Source organism: Chrysemys picta, chromosome 16 (assembly GCF_011386835.1).
Source record: "Chrysemys picta bellii isolate R12L10 chromosome 16, ASM1138683v2, whole genome shotgun sequence".
NCBI classification, from domain to species: Eukaryota; Metazoa; Chordata; order Testudines; family Emydidae; genus Chrysemys; species Chrysemys picta.
In genome coordinates, this window is record NC_088806.1 from 2,078,208 (window position 1) to 2,099,607 (window position 21,400).

Here is a 21,400-nt window from a genome sequence, read left to right on the forward strand (position 1 = left end):
TAGACAGGGCAAATGTCTTTTCTTCTCTCTACTTCCCCCATATCCATCCAATTTATCAATCACCCCTTGTGTCCAAAAGACTTTGGTCCCCAATGCATCAGGGTTATTTTTTGTTAGGTTCTCTAATAGTCATTTTGTTGTTGATTTTTGTTATTGATACATGTGTATTGTTAGTTACATTTGCTTGTACTGTTAATTCCACACTTTCCTCTACGCACTCTGGTTCTACTTCCCCAAGCCCTAAAGGGTAGTTCTTGGGCCCCCATAACTTCCCCTATCTACTTTGGAACATGAAATGTTTTGGGTAATTTTGGGTAATATTAAGGTTTTAATGCATTTGTTAAAACAAAGGAAATGATCTCTGTTTGATACTTACCAATATGACTGATGCAGTATGTTTCCAGCACTGTGAAATCAGACTTGTTAACTGGGGAAATAATTGTGAAAATAGCACACCAACAGTCTCTGGACGCAAAGGTACGGAAGGTTAGCCCACTCCCCATATTACACATGGGATCATTCTGGCTCCCTCGGACCTCGAGTCAGTGGGCTGGGGAGGGAGGAAAACTATTGGACACCAGAGGTTGTACCGCATGGACTCCTCAAAAGTGGGTGTGCCTCACCTTACCAGAGTCTTGTAGTAAAGATGTTTCATTGGGATCATGTATGTGGGATGAATTGGACAATGACACCAAAGTACTGTACAATGGACAATGTGTATGTATCCACTCGTGGGAGGAAGAATTTTGGGAGGGTGGGAGTGTTAGCAACCCCCTGGTAGATGAATGTAAATGCAATGTCAGTACTGTTTTTACTAACAATCACACTTACTATTTACTAAAAAATAAATTTGTTCGTCTCTAAGGTGCCACAAGTCCTCCTGTTCTTCTTTTTGCGGATACAGACTAACACGGCTGCTACTCTGAAACCTTACTATTTACTGCGGCCAAAGAAGTCCCAGCTAACACTAACCGCTGAGCTGGCCGACTTCTCGATTGACCTTGGAATTAGATGGCAAGATCTTACTGATAGTCTAATTAAAAGCAAAAAAGTGACCAAATTTTTAGAACAGACAGATGACCAAGTAGGAAATCGGACTATTCATATTATACATGCCAATGGGGACATGTTACGAATTGCCACTGCAGAGAAACAAATTACAACCTACCACTGGTATGATATATTCTCTGGATGGTCCCCGACTACCACTGGCATCCGATCAGTAATGCTGCACCCCTTGATAGTAGTCTTGATATTAAATTGTATTTGTATAATTGGTATGTGTGGCATGTGTTTTCAGATAAAAAGAATGTATGCTAAATTGGAATCACAAACACATGTTGCCTCACAGTACCTTCTCTTAAACAGGTTAAAAAGAAAGTGACACTAACGATTATATAAATAGCGTAGTGTCACAAGGGGGATTATGTAGGGATATAAAAGAAGGTACTAACAGTGATTCCCCCAAGTGACAGTGACCCCCTCATAATTTGTCCCCCACACTTTAAAATCCAACAGTTTCACCAAGTACAAAAATCTCTTGGGTCTTCTGTTAAAACTTGTAAGCTACCCTCTGTAGAAACCATTGATTATATCTATCCTGTGAAAGATACTTTATTACTATGTAAAACTTACAAACAACTTAACTGACTTTCAGAGTAGCAGCCGTGTTAGTCTGTATCCGCAAGAAGAACAGGAGGACTTGAATAAATATTTATTCCACTCTGTATGCATCCGAAGAAGTGGGCTGTAGTCCACGAAAGCTTATGCTCTAATACATTTGTTAATCTCTAAAGTGCCACAAGTACTCCTGTTCTTTTAACTGACTTTGTTCTTGAAGTAATTGATACAAGGTAAACAAACACTATAAGCCCTTAAGTGACTTTCACTTCAGTCAACGGCTCCTAGGACCGACCCCCACCCTCTGGGATTAAAGGGCCGGGAGTCTCAAACGAATTAGCACACACCCCGAAAGTGGTGGAGACAGTAAATTAAAATAGGGTTAAGATATGGAATGTATGCTGATGAATGCTTGATATACATGGATGGTTAGGGAGGTGCCAGCCTAGAAAGGGAGTATCCATGGGCCGAAGAATGTGTCAAGTGGATGAACAGACAAACCCCGGAGGGTAAACTGGGACCCACCCCATCACCTGGATGGATGAAACACGAACTTTGGACAGTTTGGAGCCACCAGGAATGTGCCACTTTGGACAGGAATGTGCCATCTGCTGACTGAGTCGGTAACAGCAGGATGAAACAGCTCCCATAGACTAACATAGGAACTAATCCCTATAAGAATGGACTCTAAAGACTGATGACTTTGAGTCTCTGGTTCTGCTGCCACCTCCAGGAGCATCAGGTGCACCTGACACGGACTCGGCTCCATCCTCATGACCAAGATACCTGGCCAGTAACTTGGCATGAGCAACTTCTAGGCTGGTAATTATAACACCTCTACAGAACTTGAATGAATGATTGTGGGAATGAATCTCTCTCTCTCTCTCTCTCTGTGTGTATAAGAAATAAGTAGTCAAACAACGTTGTTTATGTTTATCTTTTGCTTTATCAGTATATTTACAATAAATGTGGCATCTTTGCCTTATCCCTCTTAATAAGATCCTGCTGGTTTTTATTCTATTGGTATAACACCCTGCCCCCCGAGACAGCCCCCTATATCCCCTCTCCCCTCCCCAGATCCCCCAGAGTCTCCCTAAAGACCCCCTCCATAAACAGATCTCCCGCCACCCCAACCAACGGCTCCCCACAGCCCCTGCCCCCAGACACAGCCCCCCATATCTCATCTCCCCTCCCCCAGATCCCCCAGTGTCTCCCCAAAGACCCCCTCCATAAACAGATCTCCCAACATCCCCCACCCACTGCTCCCCACAGCCCCTGCCCCCAGAGACAGGTGCGTGCCGTGCTGAAGTCTGAAGACAGGTACAAAAGGGGTCTGCTAACATGCATGACAACCCTAGCTTTTCATTCACCCAAACCCCACGGATATAATGAAATTCAAATGCCTACACAAAGATTTCAAGAGCACAGTGAACACGCTGGCCTCAAAAACAAAATTGTCCAAAGAAAGGGCCTGGTATGACAAGCCCCATTGAATAGCTGCGCTGTTACTGTTGGTATTGGGCTACACCGAATGTTACCAAGTCCCCGCTAACAACGGGTCGCGGCGCGTGTACACGTTTTGGAGAAATCCTTTAAAGCCAGATGGTGAAGCTGCTCACCTCTTACCTGTGAATAAACTTAACGCTTCGCACAACAGAGAGAACCACGACAGACCTGCTCTGCTGTATACAAAGGGAAACTGAGGCACGTGGCCTCACGACTGAGCAGTGGGATCACGTCCCCTAAAGGCTAACAACCTGGCCTGCCTGTGGAACGAAAACCCAGGAAAAGAGGGGGGCAATTCCTCTGTCTTGCCTGCAATCAGCCAGAGCATTTGTAAAAGAAAGGGCTATTTTAAGCAATCACCTGCCCCCCCAAAGGGGTAGAAACCAGTTCTTTTGGTCTTTCAGAAAATCAGGAAAAGCCGCCGAGAAGCCCAGAATGCCACGCAGCTACCGTCACGCCGAAGCCTGGGTTTTGGCGTAGGCGTTAGCATTGCTGTGGATTGCATTACCAACAAAAGAAAATCCTGCATCAGGCGGAAAGGGACGAATGAGCATTTTAACTGGATTTACAGAACCCAATGTTGCAGACGAGCGGAGGTCAAGGAACGCCCGTCTGTTAACAGGGTGGTAAAGGCACAATATGCATGAGACACAAGATTTATCTGGGGGTGCACCCAGATCCAGCCATGGCCCCCACCTTTCAGTTTGCTCCCCCAAGCTTCCCCGGCCTCCGGCTTTTAACAGCCCCTCTTTGGGGCGGCCTTGGGGATCTGGGCTCGGAGTGGGTGCCCCGGCTGAGACCACATTCACCCCAGCGTCTCCGCAGTTGTGCAAACCCCTTGACGGCCAGCCGCGTGACTCTCACTTGTGCAAAGCAATGTTCACAAGTCCCAGTGACATCTCCCTTGTGCGAAGCGCTGGGCAGCCGGCCGGGCGACCCTTACTCGTGCAAATCAATGTTCACGGGTCCCAGTGACATCTCCCTTGTGCAAAGCTCTTGGTGGCCCTCTGGGCGACTCTCACTCATGAAATCCAAGGTTCACGTGGCCCAGTGGCGGCCGTCCGAGCGACGCTCGCTCGTGCGAATCAGTTTTCACCAGCGCTGTCCCCCTCGCCTGCGGCCCGCCAGAACTGCGGCAGGCAGAGATTGTAGAAGGAAGAAGGGTCGAAGGAGGCCAAGCCTTGCCAGCGTACCCACCCCGCCGCCTGCATCCCCTCCCGCCCAAGGCCCCCAGCCCCCCAGTAATAGTGGGGATCCAGGACAAGGAGATGGTGGCCGGCGGGCACGGAGCAGACCCCCAGCAGACCCTTGGAGGAGCTGTCGGCGTCACCCCCCAGCATCACCGGCCCCCCACCTCCCTGGAAATGGGCGTACAAGGCCCCCACCTGCCTCCCCAGTCCCCTCCCCCAGGGGCTGTGCAAGATTTTGCACGGCACCCCAAAAAAGTGATCCATGCACAAGGCGGCTTCCACCGTGCCGATCCAGTCCCGGGAGCCGGCGAAGGCCGTCGGCTTGTCTCCCATCTCCACCAGGGCCTGCTGGATGGCCGACAAGGAGGGGACCGGCCGGGGACAGGCCCCCGGCCCTGCTCCGGCCCCCGCCAGCCAGGAGCAGAGGGTCTGAAGGGTCCGGTAGCCGCAGCCCCAGCCCCGGTCGTCCACCCCATCGCAGCCGTAGTGGTAATAGAGGTAGGAGCCGGAGACCAGGGCGGCCCGCGTTGGAGAGCCTGGGAAGGGGAGGCCCCGGTGAACGTCGGGGAGCAGAGACCTCGGGACGTCCCTGCAGGGAGAGAGAAATTGTATTCGAACTGGACGCTGAGATGTGGCCACCTCTGGGGTGGGGCGGCTGGTTACCCAGGGACCCCTCACCCGGCGCGGAGATGGGGTAGAGTGGGTGTAACAAGTGGGTAACAATCTAAGCCATTGAAATTGCAGGGAGACTCAGGATTTGGCCCAGACCCAAAGAGGGAGGACGGGACAGGAAATCACACCTCAACTCTTCCGTGAGCAAGGGACACCAATGCCAGGACTCCTGGGTTCTCTCCCCGGCTCTGGGAGGGGAGTGGGGGCTGGTGGGTTAGAGCAGGGGGGGCTGGGAGCCAGGACTCCTGGGTTCTCTCCCCGGCTCTGGGAGGGGAGTGGGGGCTGGTGGGTTAGAGCAGGGGGGCTGGGAGCCAGGACTCCTGGGTTCTCTCCCCGGCTCTGGGAGGGGAGTGGGGGCTGGTGGGTTACAGCAGGGGGACTGGGAACCAGGACTCCTGGGTTCTATATGTGGCAGGGTTGTGGGGGCTGGTGGGTTGAGGCGGGTGAGAAAGGGGGGGGGGATGAGGGGGAAGACAGCCCAACGCCCCCCAACCCAAAGGGGTTAACAGCAGGGAAATGCTCCTGGGTTACAGCATAGCCCCAGAACTGGCCCCTCCCCTTCCGGCATGGGGGGGGGGGGGAGAACCCAGGAGTCTTGACTCCCAGCCCCCCCCCCACTCCGACCCACCAGCCCCCACTCCCCTCCCAGAGCCGGGGAGAGAACCCAGGAGTCCTGGCTCCCAGCCCCCCTGCTCTAACCCACCAGCCCCCACTCCCCTCCCAGAGCCGGGGAGAGAACCCAGGAGTCCTGGCTCCCAGCCCCCCTGCTCTAACCCACCAGCCCCCACTCCCCTCCCAGAGCCGGGGAGAGAACCCAGGAGTCCTGGCTCCCAGCCCCCCCTGCTCTAACCCACCAGCCCCCACTCCCCACCCAGAGCCGCGGGGAGAACCCAGGAGTCCTGGCTCCCAGCCCCCCTGCTCTGACCCACCAGCCCCCACTCATCTCCCAGAGCCAGGGAGAGAACCCAGGAGTCCGGGCTCCCAGCCCCCCCTGCTCTAACCCACCAGCCCCCACTCCCCTCCCAGAGCCAGGGAGAGAACCCAGGCATCCGGGCTCCCAGCCCCCCCTGCTCTAACCACCAGCCCCCACTCCCCTCCCAGAGCCGGGGAGAGAACCCAGGAGTCCTGGCTCCCAGCCCCCCCTGCTCTAACCCACCAGCCCCCACTCCCCTCCCAGAGCCGGGGAGAGAACCCAGGAGTCCGGGCTCCCAGCCCCCCCTGCTCTAACCCACCAGCCCCCACTCCCCTCCCAGAGCCAGGGAGAGAACCCAGGCATCCGGGCTCCCAGCCCCCCCTGCTCTAACCACCAGCCCCCACTCCCCTCCCAGAGCCGGGGAGAGAACCCAGGAGTCCGGGCTCCCAGCCCCCCCTGCTCTAACCCACCAGCCCCCACTCCCCTCCCAGAGCCAGGGAGAGAACCCAGGCATCCGGGCTCCCAGCCCCCCCTGCTCTAACCACCAGCCCCCACTCCCCTCCCAGAGCCGGGGAGAGAACCCAGGAGTCCGGGCTCCCCGCTGAAATCTCACCGGGCACCCTCCATGTGGCTGGTTTTCCAGGGAGCTGCCTACAATTCCCAGCATGCACCGTGCGCCCACCACCGGCATTAACTGTTTAATGACCAGCAGCTTGTGCACAGCCAGCCCCATGTCCCAAATCCCAGCCCCGCCCCCTGCTCTAACCCACCAGCCCCACTCCCCTCCCAAAGCCGTGGAGGGGACCCAGGAGTCCTGGCTCCCAGCCCCGCCCCCTGCTCTAACCCACTAGCCCCCACTCCCCTCCCAGAGCCAGGGAGAGAACCCAGGAGTCCTGGCTCCCAGCCCCCCGCTCTCACCACCAGCCCCCACTCCCCTCCCAGAGCCGGGGAGAGAACCCAGGAGTCCTGGCTCCCAGCCCCCCCTGCTCTAACCCACCAGCCCCCACTCCCCTCCCAGAGCCGGGGAGAGAACCCAGGAGTCCTGGCTCCCAGCCCCCCCTGCTCTAACCCACCAGCCCCCACTCCCCTCCCAGAGCCGGGGAGAGAACCCGGAAGTCCTGGCTCCCAGCCCCCCCTGCTCTAACCCACCAGCCCCCACTCCGCTCCCAGAGCCAGGGAGAGAACCCAGGAGTCCTGGCTCCCAGCCCCCCTGCTCTAACCCACCAGCCCCCACTCCCCTCCCACAGCCAGGGAGAGAATCCAGGAGTCCTGGCTCCCAGCCCCCCCTGCTCTAACCCACCAGCCCCCACCCCCCTCCCAGAGCCGGGGAGAGAACCCAGGAGTCCTGGCTCCTAGCCCCTCCCCCCAAAAAAACTCACTCAATAACCACACCATCACTGGCCCCTGTCCTTTTTTGCGTTGTCCGTTTATTGAGTGCGCTCGTTAAAATACATGTCTAAATCCCCCCCCCCTTAGCTTGCTGTGTTATTACCCCCTCCTCCGGGGGGCGCTGGTCAGTCGTGTTACATGAGGTATCCGCGAGAAAACATTAACCAAAAATATAGTCCTTGTAGCATAAATAAGCTGCCTGGAGGGGGGGCTGGTTTTGGGGGTCCCGCCTGCTTCTATCCCCCCTCTCCGGGGGTTAATCCCAGCTGGGTTATTTAAGGGCACCACCTTGTGCCTGGCTGGAGTAGGACACCCAATATTGAGGGTGCTAGGACCCCCCCCCCCACACACACACAAGGTGGGCTGTTGCGGGAGGGGGACCCGAGAGCTTTAAGGTTGGGGGGGCACAGAGCTAAGGCAACAGGCGTTGGGGGACCTGGGGCCTCCTCAGAAGAGAGACCAGGGAGTGCAGAAGAGGCAAAACCCCTAGAAGGATTTTTTTGGGGTGCAGAAGCAGCTTGGGACCCCGCCCGCACCAGGGTGGTGGAGATGGAGAATTCAGGTTGCAGTGATCTGGGGCTGCCTGGAAAAAATGGGGAACCCCCCCCAGTGAGCCCTGAATGAGGTGCAGACGAAGAATAGGAGATAGTGATTTGGGGCCCATGGGCAAAAAAGGGGGACCCCTTCCCAAGCAGTGATGGGAGGAGATTGAGAAGGTGGGGGGCAGTGATTTGGGGGTACCTGGGAAAAATGGGTACCCCCTACTAAGCAGTGAAGGAATGTGGGGGTGCAGACATAATGAGGTACAGTGCAAGCTGAATGAGGGGGGAAAGGGGCCAATTGTGGGGTTGAGACCCCCCCATATTGCAGCCTCAGTTTGGGGGCATCTCTCCTCCCCGCTCATTACAGGCACCAGGTTTCAGGGGCTCTAAGGCCAGGCCCGTCAGCTAATCCCACGGGGGTGTGCGTCCCCCAGATCCTGGCCATGCGCCCCACCCCCGGAGGCGGGACGTCCCGGCCTGGCGCGGTCTCCAGGAGTTCCCCAGGCCCTCGCCAGGAGCTGAAGAACATCTCCAAGGTCCTGCCCCACTGTCCTCCTCCGGCACGGCCGGGGGGGGCCCCCCCGCCTCACAGCTCGGTGCAGGTGACGGGGGTGAGGCCGTGCACCAGCAGGGTGGGCCCCAAGTCCCGGGTGAGGATCTCCAGCTGCTCCAGATACCGCTCGTACATGGAGGTGTCGGCCGGCGGCCGGGGCAAGTAGAGGAACCTCACGGCAACCTGTCCCCCTTGCTGCAGCACCAAGGCGTTGACGGCCGCCAGGTACTCGTCCGTCACCCGGTGGGCGGCCGGATTGAGGAAGGGCTCGCCGGCCGCCGGCCGCTGGCCGTGCAGGGCCACCACGTGGTCCCAGGTGACCGCCCGGATGGTGGCCTTGATACGCAGCTTGGTGAGGAGCTCTTTGAGTTTCTCCTCCTTGGCCACCCAGCCCCGGTCGCCCGACTCCACGCAGAGGAAGAGGCGGAGGCAGGCGGCCCGCCAGGAGCTGACCATGGTGAGGATGCAGGCCAGTTGCAGCAGGAAGAGGCTACAGACGTCCACGTACGCCGGGGTGTCGGGGCGCAGCAGGTTGAGGGGCCACACGTCCACGAAGCAGCCCTCGGCCTTGGAGGAGAAGAGCCGCTCCTTGTCCAGCAGCGGGAAGTAACGGGCCAGGCAGACGTTCTTGTGCATCTTGACAGCGTCCGAGAGGATGGAGACGTACTCTGCAGCCGGCAGGGCTTTGGGGACGCCGGCCCCACGCACGGCGGGGAAGTGGGCCTGGAGGGCCGGCAGGTCCACCCCGAAGTGGTCGTTCTCCCGGGCCTGGCTGAAGGCCGGGTCGCGGAGGAAGTAGTCGTCGGGGACGCAGGCGTCGTAAAAACCCAGCACCAGCGTGTTGGGCTTCATGCCGCCTGGGGGGGGGGAGGGGGGGGGAAGAGAGAGAGTCAGCAGGGCTGAGATGCAGCCACCTCTGGGGCGGGGCGGCTGGTTACACAGGGACCCCTCGCCCAGGGCTGAGATGCGCCCACCTCTGGGGCGGGGCGGCTGGTGACACAGGGACCCCTCGCCCAGGGCTGAGATGCGCCCACCTCTGGGGCGGGGCGGCTGACTATATCACTCACCGAGCCCCGTGATGCGCAGCAGGTGCTGGGTCCCCTGTCGGACCGAAGGTGAGAGGGTCAGATCCACGAACGCCTTCACGTTGAGTTTATCCACCAGGCTGAGCCAGAAGTTGTAGTGATCTTGGATGGGGTCAGAGGGCATAGTGTCTGGGGGGGCAGAAATAGAAGGTAGCCAGGACTCCTGGGTTCTCTCCCCGGCTCTGGCAGGGGAGTGGGGGCTGGTGGGTTAGAGCAGGGGGGACTGGGTGCCAGGACTCCTGGGTTCTCTCCCCGGCTCAGGGAGGGGAGTGGGGGCTGGTGGGTTACAGCTGGGAGCCAGGACGCCTGGGTTCTCTCCCCGGCTCAGGGAGGGGAGTGGGGGCTGGTGGGTTAGAGCAGGGGGGACTGGGTGCCAGGACGCCTGGGTTCTCTTCCCGGCTCAGGGAGGGGAGTGGGGGCTGGTGGGTTAGAGCAGGGGGGGGCTGGGGGCCAGGACTCCTGGGTTCTCTCCCCAGCTCTGGGAGGGGAGTGGGGGCTGGTGGGTGAGAGCAAGCGGGGGCTGGGAGCCAGGACTCTTGGGTTCCTTCGGGGGGTGGCAAGCGCCCGGACGCCTGGGTCCCTCACCCAGCTCGCCGATCTCCACGTGGCCCAGCACGAAGAGCCCCCCCTTCTTGAGGTCATTGACGAAGTGGATGAGCTGGGCCCCCGCGGGGTTCGCCACCATCAGCAGCATCTGGGGGCGCCAGAACTTCACGTGCTCCTTGCGCACGTCCAGGAGCAGCAGGTACTTCCGCACCTGGGGGGCGGGGGGGGGGGGAGATGGGGACACCTCAGATGCTGGGCGCAGGCCCCCCCTGAAAGTCCCATCCCATCGACACCCCCCATGGCACCAAACCGGGCTCCACCCTACAGTGGCCCCCCATCCCGTCTCCAGCTCTCAGGGGCCAACCCACAGCCCCCCTCCCATCAATCCCCCCACAGCTGAAGGGGGCCCAGCTGACAGATCCCCCCAGTACCAGGTGTGTCACAGGGGGCGGGGTCAGAAATAGACTGTAGGACGGACAGAAGGGAGCCCGGATTCCTGGGTTCTCTCCCCGGCTCTGGGGGGAGGGGGGGGGGGCTGGGAGCCCGGACTCCTGGGTTCTCTCCCCGGCTCTGGGGGGGGGGGGGGGGGAGCCCAGATTCCTGGGTTCTCTCCCGGCTCTGGGAGGGGAGTGGGGGCCCGGACTCCTGGGTTCTCTCCCCGGTACCTGGTGGAAGATGAGGGCCTGGCTGATGTAGCCCCAGGAGCTGGCGGGCGCCCGCAGGTGGATGAAGCCGAGCAGCGCCAGCATCAGCACCAGGCTCCCCGAGGCGCCCGCGGGGCTGATGAGGAACATCATGAGCAGGCAGCTGGCGATGCCCAGCAGACACGTGTGCCAGCTGAACAGCTGGAAGGTGGGGCTGGGGGCGGGGAGAGGAGATGGGGGTTACAGACAGGACCCCCGCCCCACAGACACCCCTGGGGCCCCCCCCCACCAGGGACCCCCAAATCCCAGCTCCCCTGTACCCCGCCCCACAGACACCCCTGGGCCCCCCCCCACCAGGGACCCCCCAAATCCCAGCTCCCCTGTACCCCGCCCCACAGACACCCCTGGGGCCCCCCCCGCCAGGGACCCCCAAATCCCAGCTCCCCTGTACCCCGCCCCACAGACACCCCTGGGCCCCCCCCACCAGGGACCCCCAAATCCCAGCTCCCCTGTACCCCGCCCCACAGACACCCCTGGGGCCCCCCCACCAGGGACCCCCAAATCCCAGCTCCCCTGTACCCCACCCCACAGACACCCCTGGGCCCCCCATGCCAGGGACCCCCAAATCCCAGCTCCCCTGTACCCCGCCCCACAGACACCCCTGGGGCCCCCCCACGCCAGGGACCCCCAAATCCCAGCTCCCCTGTACCCCGCCCCACAGACACCCCTGGGGTCCCCATCCGCCAGGGACCCCCAAATCCCAGCTCCCCTGTACCCCGCCCCACAGACACCCCTGGGGTCCCCATCCGCCAGGGACCCCCAAATCCCAGCTCCCCTGTACCCCCGCCCCACAGACACCCCTGGGGCCCCCATCCGCCAGGGACCCCCAAATCCCAGCTCCCCTGTACCCCGCCCCACAGACACCCCTGGGCCCCCCCCCACCAGGGACCCCCCAAATCCCAGCTCCCCTGTACCCCCGCCCCACAGACCCCCCCCCACTCAGAGCTCTGAGAATCTGAATTGGATCTTACTCCCATGCCCATCCCCCTCTTCCTCACCCCCCCCCCGCCTTCCCCAGCCTGGACACGCCCCCCCCCAAATCCCCCCCACCCCAGTCACGCCCCCTCACGCCCCCCCCCCCTCACCGGAAGTTAGGGGCCGAGGCCCACTCCAGCGCCAGGCAGGCCAGGTCCACGGCTGCGTAGGCCACCAAGTAAAACACCGTGACGATCCCGGCGATGGTGTTCAGCTTCCCCGCGAACAGCACCAGCTGGGGGGGGCCGAGAACTGGGTCAGGACTCCTGGGTTCTCTCCCCGGCTCTGGGAGGGGAGTGGGGACTGGTGGGTTAGAGCAGGGGGGGCCAGGAGCCAGGACTCCTGGGTGCTCCTCCCGGCTCTGGGAGGGGGATCAGGTGGGGGGGGGGACGCTTACCTGCACCAGGGCCCAGGTGTACAGAACAGCCACCCAGGGGTTCCCCCCCTTGGAGATGATTTTGGCTGGAGCCAGGACGATGCCTGTGGGGGGAGAAAAGCGCGTCAGAGCGAGGAAGCGACCCGGGTCGGGAGGCTGGGGGGGGCCCATGGGACAGGCCAGGGGGACCCAGGCTGGGGGGGACGGACATGGGGGGGGCTCACCGAACAGGTCGTCCTTGGCCAGCGCGTGCAGGATGCGGGAGGCCCCGATGAGGGAGCTCATGGAGGCTGAGAGGGACGCGGCGTAAACCCCGACCAGCACCAGGGGCGGCCACAGGTTGATGGAACGGAAGAAGCCGTAGTCTTCCTTCAGCAGTGTCCTGGAAAGGGGGGGCGGAGCCAGGCCTTGAGTCCCACCCACCCAACCCCTCCCCACCCACCACACCCCAGCTCCCCTAGGCACGCCTTGTCTCTGCCCCATGCCCCATTTCCCACCTTTTAGTCTGACCCTGAAAGCCACGCCCCATCCCCGAAAACCACGCCCATTTCAACTAGCTCTGTGGCTTAACCCCACCTCTTACTCTGGCCCTGAAAGCCACGCCCCTCCCTGAAAGCCACGCCCCTTTTACTAGCTCTGTGCCTGAACCCCACCTCAGCCCCCTAGCCCCACCCATCTATAGCCCCGCCCTCACCCCTTAGCCCCACCCATCTTCCCATCTTCTCCACACGAACTCCACACTAAGCCCTGCCCCCTACCCCAACTCTTAGCCTGACCCCATTTCATTAGCCACGCCCCCGGCCATTCCCCCCCCTCTGCCCCACCCCCAATAGCCCCACCTCCACTTTCCCTCCCACCCCTGCCAACATCCCTGTGCCCGAAGCTCCGCCCAATCCCACCCCTCGACCCACCTGCTGCTCTCCTAGTCCCGCCCCCTGATCCCTTAGCTCCACCCCATTCGCCAGCTCCTCCTTAAGCCTCACCTCTAGCCCCGCCTCTATTCTTTTAGCCCTGCCCCTTGGTGCCAACAGCAGTGTGTTCTCCAATCCCCCCTCCATCCATCCCTGCCCCCCCTCACCTCTCACAGGTGAAGCTGGTCATGAGGAAGAGGAGGAAGTAGATGATGAAGGTGTAAACTACAGCGATGATGGTGCCCCTGGGGATGGAGCTGCTGGCGTTCCTCAGCTCCCCTGCAACGGCAGCCCAGCACCGGGATGGGACCCAGGAGTCCTGGCTCCCAGCCCCCCCTGCTCTCACCCACCAGCCCCCATTCCCCTCCCAGAGCCGGGGAGAGAACCCAGGAGTCCTGGCTCCCAGCCCGCCCTGCTCTCACCCACCAGCCTCCACTCCCCACCCTTAGCCGGGGACAGGACCCAGGCATCCGGGCTCACCCGACATGTTGGACCCGGCCATGATCCCAGTGCACCCGTTGAACATGACGGCGAAGACGGTGGCGAACGTCATGACGTTGTTGGTGGTGTAATCGCGGGAGTACATGGCTGGGGGGGGGACAGGGACACGACAAGTAAGTGGGGGGTCATTCCCCCTTCCCCACGAACTCCTCCCCTCTGTCTGCTCGCCCCCCCGGACATGCCCCCCTCCTGGGCCTCGGCTCCCCACCTCTGGGCCGTGCCCCCCCCCAGATCCCATCATCTCCCCACAACCCCCTCCACCCCCCAGGGTTTGCTCCCCCACCCTCTGCTGACCATGTGCCCCTCAGTGTGCCTCCAATCACCCCAGCCAGTGCCCCCCCAACACCCCTACTACTCCCCTTCCCCCTCTGCCCCCCATCTCCCGTCCCCCCACCTTCCACCTCTGCTGCCTCCACATTCCCGACCCCCCGCCACCCCGCATGACCCCCCTGCCCCCAATGCCCCCTCCTGCTCGACGCCCCCACCCCTTCCTTTCTCCCTCTGGGCCCCCCACACATCCATGACCCCCCCTGCCCCTAACACCCCCCTCCTTGCTCAACACCCCCCCATCCCCTGCTTTGCCCCCCACCCCTCCCTTTCTCCCTCTGGGCCCCCCACACATCCACAACCCCCCCCTGCCCCTAACACCCCCTCCCCCGCTCAACACCCCCCCATCCCCTGCTTTGCCCCCCACCCCCTCCCTTTCTCCCTCTGGGCCCCCCACACATCCACAACCCCCCCTGCCCCTAACACCCCCTCCCCGCTCAACACCCCCCCATCCCCTGCTTTGCCCCCCCACCCCTCCCTTTCTCCTCTGCCCCTCCCAACCCCTGCTCCCGCTGACCGGGCAGGTTGGCCCGCAGGGTGGCCAGGCGGAAGCCGGTGAAGCTGGCGTTGAAGGTGTGGTTGGCGTCCCGGGCAACGGACACCTGGCGGGGCCCCACGGCCACGAAGCTGACGAAAATGGCCACCAGCACCAGGTTGACCACCAGGAAGATGAGGAAGGCGGCCCGGGCGTAGATCCGGGCCCCCACCAGGCAGACCAGCAAGCAGAGCAGCAGTACCGCCGACCCGTAAAGGAAGCTGTAGAAATAACCCTGGGGCAGGGCGCGGGCGCCGGGGGGGTCTGTTCCGTCTGCGGGGGGGACACTATCAGGACTGCGGAGAACCCAGGCATCCGGGTTCCAACCCCCCCAGAGGCCCTACTCCCCTCCCAGAGCCAGGGAGAGAACCCAGGAGTCCTGGCTCCCAGCCCCCCGTCCCCCCTCTCCCGCTCTAACCACCAGCCCCCACTCCCCTCCCATTGCCAGGGAGAGAACCCAGTACTAATGTGGACACGAGAACGAATGGATATAAACTGGCCGTGGGGAAGTTTAGGCTTGTAATTAGACGAAGGTTTCTAACCATCAGAGGGGTGAAATTTTGGAACAACCTTCCAAGGGAAACAATGGGGGCGAAAGACCTCTCTGGCTTTAAGATTAAGCTCGATAAGTTTATGGAGGGAATGGTTTGATGGGATAACGTGATTTTAGTCAATCAATCAACAACGTGGCATCGCGGGTAAATAGTATCAATGGTCAATGAGGGTCTGGCTGGAGAATCTTGCCCGCATGCTCGGGGTTCTACTGATCGCCATATTTGGGGTCGGGAAGGAATTTTCCTCCAGGGTAGATTGGCAGAGGCCCTGGAGGTTTTTCGCCTTCCCCTGCAGCGTGGGGCGGGGGTCACTAGCTGGGGGATGCTCTGCGACTTGAGGTCCTTAAATCACAGGATTTGGGGACTTCAACAGTGGAGTTAAGGGAAGGGGGTGGGTCAGCTTTTGTGGCCTGCATCATGCGGGAGGTCAGACTAGATGATCATACTGGTCCCTTCTGACCTTAAAGTCTATGAGTCTATGAGAACCCAGGAGTCCTGGCTCCCAGCCCGCCCTGCTCTAACGCACCAGCCCCCACCCCCCTCCCAGAGCCAAGGAGAGAACCCAGGCATCCGGGCTCCCAGCCCCCCCTGCTCTAACCCACCAGCCCCCACTCCCCTCCCAGAGCCAAGGAGAGAACCCAGGCATCCGGGCTCCCAGCCCCCCCTGCTCTAACCCACCAGCCCCCACTCCCCTCCCAGAGCCAAGGAGAGAACCCAGGCATCCGGGCTCCCAGCCCCCCCTGCTCTAACCCACCAGCCCCCACTCCCCTCCCAGAGCCAAGGAGAGAACCCAGGCATCCGGGCTACCAGCCCCCCCTGCTCTAACCCACCAGCTCCCACTCCCCTCCCAGAGCCGGGGAGAGAACCCAGGCGTCCGGGCCCACCTGCTCCGAAGACGTCCAGCACGGCCTCCACCAGCCCCAGGATGTAGACCCCGCAGGCGCAGACGTTAGCCAGGTAGAACATGAGCCCGATGCTGCCCCCGAACTCGGGGCCCAGCGTCCGTGAGATCATGACTGGGGGGCGGGGGGGGGGGTCGTTAAGGAAACGCCATGGTATCCTGGGGAGGGGGGGGGGGAGGAGACGCCACCCCCCCACAGAGCCTGTCCCCCCTGCCACACTCCACTGAGACAACTCCTACACTGCCCCCAATGCATCCCTATATCCCCTCTCCCAGAGTCTCCCCAAAGACCCCCTCCATAAACAGATCTCCCGACACCCCCCACCACTGCCCCCCAGAGCCCCTGCCCCCCAGACACAGCCTCCCATATCCCCTCCCCCAGAGTCTCCCCAAAGACCCCCTCCATAAACAGATCTCCCGACACCCCCCACCACTGCCCCCCAGAGCCCCGCCCCCCAGACACAGCCTCCCATATCCCCTCCCCCAGAGTCTCCCCAAAGACCCCCTCCATAAACAGATCTCCCGACACCCCCCACCCACTGCTCGCCACAGCCCCTGCCCCCCAGACACAGCCTCCCATATCCCCTCCCCCTAGAGTCTCCCCAAAGACCCCCTCCATAAACAGATCTCCCGACACCCCCCACCACTGCCCCCCAGAGCCCCGCCCCCCAGACACAGCCTCGCATATCCCCTCCCCCCAGAGTCTCCCCAAAGACCCCCTCCATAAACAGATCTCCCGACACCCCCACCACTGCTCCCCAGAGCCCCGCCCCCCAGACAGCCTCCCATATCCCCTCCCCCCAGAGTCTCCCCAAAGACCCCCTCCATAAACAGATCTCCCGACACCCCCCACCACTGCCCCCCAGAGCCCCCGCCCCCCAGACACAGCCTCCCATATCCCCTCCCCCAGAGTCTCCCCAAAGACCCCCTCCATAAACAGATCTCCCGACACCCCCCACCACTGCCCCCCAGAGCCCCGCCCCCCAGACACAGCCTCCCATATCCCCTCCCCCCAGAGTCTCCCCAAAGACCCCCTCCATAAACAGATCTCCCGACACCCCACCCACTGCCCCCCAGAGCCCCTACCCCCCACACACAGCCTCCCATATCCCCTCCCCCCAGAGCCTCCCCAAAGACCCCCTCTATAAACAGATCTCCCGACACCCCCCACCACTGCCCCCCAGAGCCCCTGCCCCCCAGACAGCCCCCCATATCCCCTCCCCCCAGAGTCTCCCCAAAGACCCCCTCCATAAACATCTCCCGACACCCCCCACCACTGCCCCCCAGAGCCCCGCCCCCCAGACAGCCCCCCATATCCCCTCCCCCTAGAGTCTCCCCAAAGACCCCCTCCATAAACTGATCTCCCGACACCCCCCACCACTGCCCCCCAGAGCCCCGCCCCCCAGACAGCCCTCCATATCCCCTCCCCCCAGAGTCTCCCCAAAGACCCCCTCCATAAACAGATCTCCCGACACCCCCCACCACTGCCCCCCAGAGCCCTGCCCCCCAGACAGCCCCCCATATCGCCTCCCCCCAGAGTCTCCCCCAAAGACCCCCTCCATAAACAGATCTCCCGACACCCCCCACCACTGCCCCCCAGAGCCCCGCCCCCCAGACAGCCCCCCATATCCCCTCCCCCCAGAGTCTCCCCAAAGACCCCCTCCATAAACAGATCTCCCGACACCCCCCACCACTGCCCCCCAGAGCCCCGCCCCCCAGACAGCCCCCCATATCCCCTCCCCCCAGAGTCTCCCCAAAGACCCCCTCCATAAACAGATCTCCCGACACCCCCCACCACTGCCCCCCAGAGCCCTGCCCCCCAGACAGCCCCCCATATCGCCTCCCCCCAGAGTCTCCCCCAAAGACCCCCTCCATAAACAGATCTCCCGACACCCCCCACCACTGCCCCCCAGAGCCCCGCCCCCCAGACACAGCCTCCCATATCCCCTCCCCCCAGAGTCTCCCCAAAGACACCCTCCATAAACAGATCTCCCGACACCCCCCACCCACTGCTCGCCACAGCCCCTGCCCCCCAGACACAGCCTCCCATATCCCCTCCCCCTAGAGTCTCCCCAAAGACCCCCTCTATAAACAGATCTCCCGACACCCCACCCCTGCTCCCCACAGCCCCTGCCCCCCCGAGACAGCTCCTCCATATCCCATCTCCCCTCCCCCAGATCCCCAGAGTCTCCCCCAAAGACCCCCTCCATAAACAGATCTCCCCCTACCCACTGCTTGCCACAGCCCCTGCCGCCCCAGAGACAGCCCCCCATATCCCATCTCCCCTCCCCCCAATCTCCCCAAAGACCCCCTCCATAAACAGATCTCCTGACACCCCACCCACTGCTCGCCACAACCCCTGCCCCCCGAGACAGCTCCCCCATATCCCCTCCCCCCAGAGTCTCCCCAAAGACCCCCTCCATAAACAGATCTCCCGACACCCCACCCACTGCTCGCCACAGCCCCTGCTGCCCCAGAGACAGCTCCTCCATATCCCATCTCCCCTCCCCCAGATCCCCAGAGTCTCCCCCAAAGACCCCCTCCATAAACAGATCTCCCCCTACCCACTGCTTGCCACAGCCCCTGCCGCCCCAGAGACAGCCCCCCATATCCCATCTCCCCTCCCCCCAATCTCCCCAAAGACCCCCTCCATAAACAGATCTCCTGACACCCCACCACTGCTCCCCACAGCCCCTGCCCCCCCAAGACAGCTCCCCCATATCCCATCTCCCCTCCCCCAGATTCCCAGAGTCTCCCCCAAAGACCCCCACCATAAATAGCTCTCCCGACACCCACTGCTCCCCACAGCCCCTGCCGCCCCAGAGACAGCCTCCCATGTCCCATCTCCCCTCCATAAGCAGCTCTCCCGACACCCCTCACCTGCCCCCTGTATCCCCCAATCCCCATTGGCTGAAGGATACAGTAGGCCCCGCCCCCCTGGATGGCGCCATTGGTGCAGATGGCGCAGACGGACAGGACAGTCAGCAGGATGATGACGTAGGCCACCACCAGCATGAGCAGCGACTGCAGGAACCCGGCGTGCCCCACCACGAACCCTAGGGGGCGACAGAGAGGGGCTGCGGGTCAGGCGCGAGGGGCACCATGGTGGAGCTGGGGTAGTAGGTTCCACGGCCTCGGAGCGCGCCTCCCGGTCCGCGTTAGCCTCCTCCGATGACCGTTGGGCCACCTTTCATTCATCCGCTGGGTTGGAGGAGGAGAGGGCCACCCTCCCCCCCATTAGCCGATGGAACTCCCTGCTCCATGATTTTGGCTGGAAATCAATCACGCAACCGTGGGGGGATGGAGGTTTGTTGGTATTCCTAGGGGTGGCGATTTCCCTAGGGGGAGAATCCCGAACGCGGGGGTCACTCACCCACACGCATGAAGACAACGATGCTAAACATCGACAGGACGGTGGGCACCACAACGCCGAAGAAGGTAGAGAGACGGCGGGCCGGGTCGGGGTGAGGGGGGCCCGCGGTGCCCCCCACATCCCCCCCCCACCAGGGGGGCCTCCTCCTGGGCCCGGCTCCCCGGCATCTCCCCGTCGTCCACCACGCTGAAGAGCCGGTAGCTCAGGAGTGGGGAGCTCTCGGTGGACATGGCACGGGGGCCTGGTCACCCTGGGGGGGGGGGGAAGGAGGGGGTCAGCCAGGAACCCCTGTTATCCCCTGCCCCTCCTCCCACAGAGCCCCCCTCCAGCCCCTCTACCCCAAATTTCCTCCCCTCCTATCCCCAGCCCCCCAGCCCAAATTCCCTCCCCTCCTCTCCCAGCCCCTGCACCCCAAATTCCCTCCCCCAGCCCAAATTCCCCTCCCCCCCCACGCCCCGCTCACCTGCTCTCCACTCCAAGTTCCCAGCTCTTCCCCCACCCCTCCCAACTCCCCTCCAATCTCTCAGCCCCTCCCCCAAATTCCCTCCCCCAGCCTCACCTGCAACCCCCCCAGGCCCTCCCCACACCCCAACCATGAACCGAGCCAATAGAAGACCCCCCGATCTTGTTGAAAGGAAGTAACAATCATTAGCCAGGTGTGGGCACATCGCAGTGGGGGAACCGGATTAAAATTGAGATCAGAGATTTCCCCCCCCCCCCAACTAGAAAAACGGGGGTCAAGCCCTTTAAAAAAAAACATCTGCTCAGAGTCTTACAACAGAACCGGAGAGCAATGTATTGCCAGGGTGCACGCCAAACCGCGCTTCGAGACGGCCCCAAAACCTGGCTTCCGGCCCCCCCGAAAAGAAACCCTACCCAGCGAGTCTCCCTCCAGCCTTAAATTCTCCGAACGCCAGCCCCAAAATGACAGCGATACAACGGAAAAGTCAAGGGGCCGGCCACGCCCGGCTTCGAACTTGCCTGCAGATGCCTCCAAACCCGCAAAAGAAAACTGGGGATGGTGGCAAACCCTAAAAACCCACCCAGGTTCTTTGAGTTAACGGGGGGAAAAAGGATCCGGGGTTTTGATGCACAAAGCGGGTTGAAATCCAACTGGGAAATGGAAGGGGGGGGGGAATACGTGGACAGGTTCAAAACCCCCCTGAGAAACAGCTCAAAAAAACAAGGTATGAACCCTAAAAACGGAGGGGAGGGGGAAATGAATCCAATTATGAAACAGGAAAAGAAATCAAACCCGGGTCAGGAACAGCCAAATCAGTGGGACAGTGCCCTCGAAATCCAGCCTCCCTCCCATTGCAGAGATGGGAGTACGGGGGGCACCCCTGTTCTCGGTCCCTCTTCTGGAAAAACAGGGGGGTGGGTGAAGAGAGTTTAAAAGTCAAATTGAGGGGAGTACAGGATGCCATAGATTCAAGGCCGGGGGGTTGCTTAAGGGGTGCAAAGAGAAGCCGGAACATATATTGGGGGGCACATCTGGACCCCCCAAAAGAATGACTGGTAGGGCAAAGCCAGAGCTGAGAGATACTTGCTCTCAGACTAACAGAGTAGGGTAGATGGGGGGTCAGCCCCCCACTCTTCACCAAGGGGGTCCCCAAGTCCGGGAGGATGAAGCTCACCAGACACAGGCTACCGCAGCAGGTCAGACTCCCCCCCAGGGCACAGGAAAGGAGGGAAAAGGGAGGCTAGAGGAGTTTATAGAGGGGGGAAGGTTAGTTATGGGGGGGGGGCGGGACTTAGCCGCCAGGTGGGAATCAGGTGAGAGGAGGAGCTTAAATAGATTTCCTGCCCCTCCCCAATTCACCAGACCCCACCCGTTTCCCAGAGCGGGGAGAGAACCCAGGAGTCCTTGCTCCCAGCCCCCCCTGCTCTAACCCACCAGCCCCACTCCCCTCCTAGAGCTGGGGAGAGAACCCAGGAGTCCTGGCTCCCAAACCCCTCACTGCTCTAACCACCAGCCCCCACTTCTCTCCCAGAGCCGGGGACAGAACCCAGGAGTCCTGGCTCCCAGCTCCCCCTGCTCTAACCCACCAGCCCCCACTCCCCTCCCAGAGCCGGGGACAGAACCCAGGAGTCCTGGCTCCCAGCTCCCCCTGCTCTAACCCACCAGCCCCCACTCCCCTCCCAGAGCTGGGGAGAGAACCCAGGCGTCCTGGCTCCCAGCCCCCCTGCTCTAACCACCAGCCCCCACTCCCCTCCCAGAGCCGGG

General features: G+C 61.7%; 2 protein-coding genes across 2 annotated transcripts; both read right to left on the reverse strand.

Moving 5' to 3' along the window:
- Positions 1 to 2,828: 2,828 nt before the first annotated feature.
- UFSP1 (UFM1 specific peptidase 1 (inactive)) lies at positions 2,829 to 6,612 on the reverse strand. The gene is made up of 2 exons (XM_065569058.1): positions 6,515 to 6,612; positions 2,829 to 4,905 (listed from the first exon to the last, which is right to left on the reverse strand). Exons 1-2 carry the CDS (start codon positions 6,526 to 6,528, stop codon positions 4,212 to 4,214), a joined length of 708 nt encoding a protein of 235 aa, XP_065425130.1. The 5' UTR covers positions 6,529 to 6,612; the 3' UTR covers positions 2,829 to 4,211.
- A 694-nt stretch (positions 6,613 to 7,306) lies between these two features.
- On the reverse strand, positions 7,307 to 19,418 carry SLC12A9 (solute carrier family 12 member 9). The gene is given in 14 exon segments (XM_065569032.1): positions 7,307 to 9,242; positions 9,453 to 9,599; positions 10,056 to 10,227; positions 10,682 to 10,874; positions 11,806 to 11,930; positions 12,093 to 12,175; positions 12,296 to 12,453; positions 13,150 to 13,261; positions 13,463 to 13,570; positions 14,328 to 14,618; positions 15,784 to 15,915; positions 18,722 to 18,856; positions 19,174 to 19,300; positions 19,302 to 19,418. Coding segments are annotated over 14 exon segments (2,709 nt in total). The 5' UTR covers positions 19,404 to 19,418; the 3' UTR covers positions 7,307 to 8,418.
- Between the last annotated feature and the right edge of the window lie 1,982 nt (positions 19,419 to 21,400).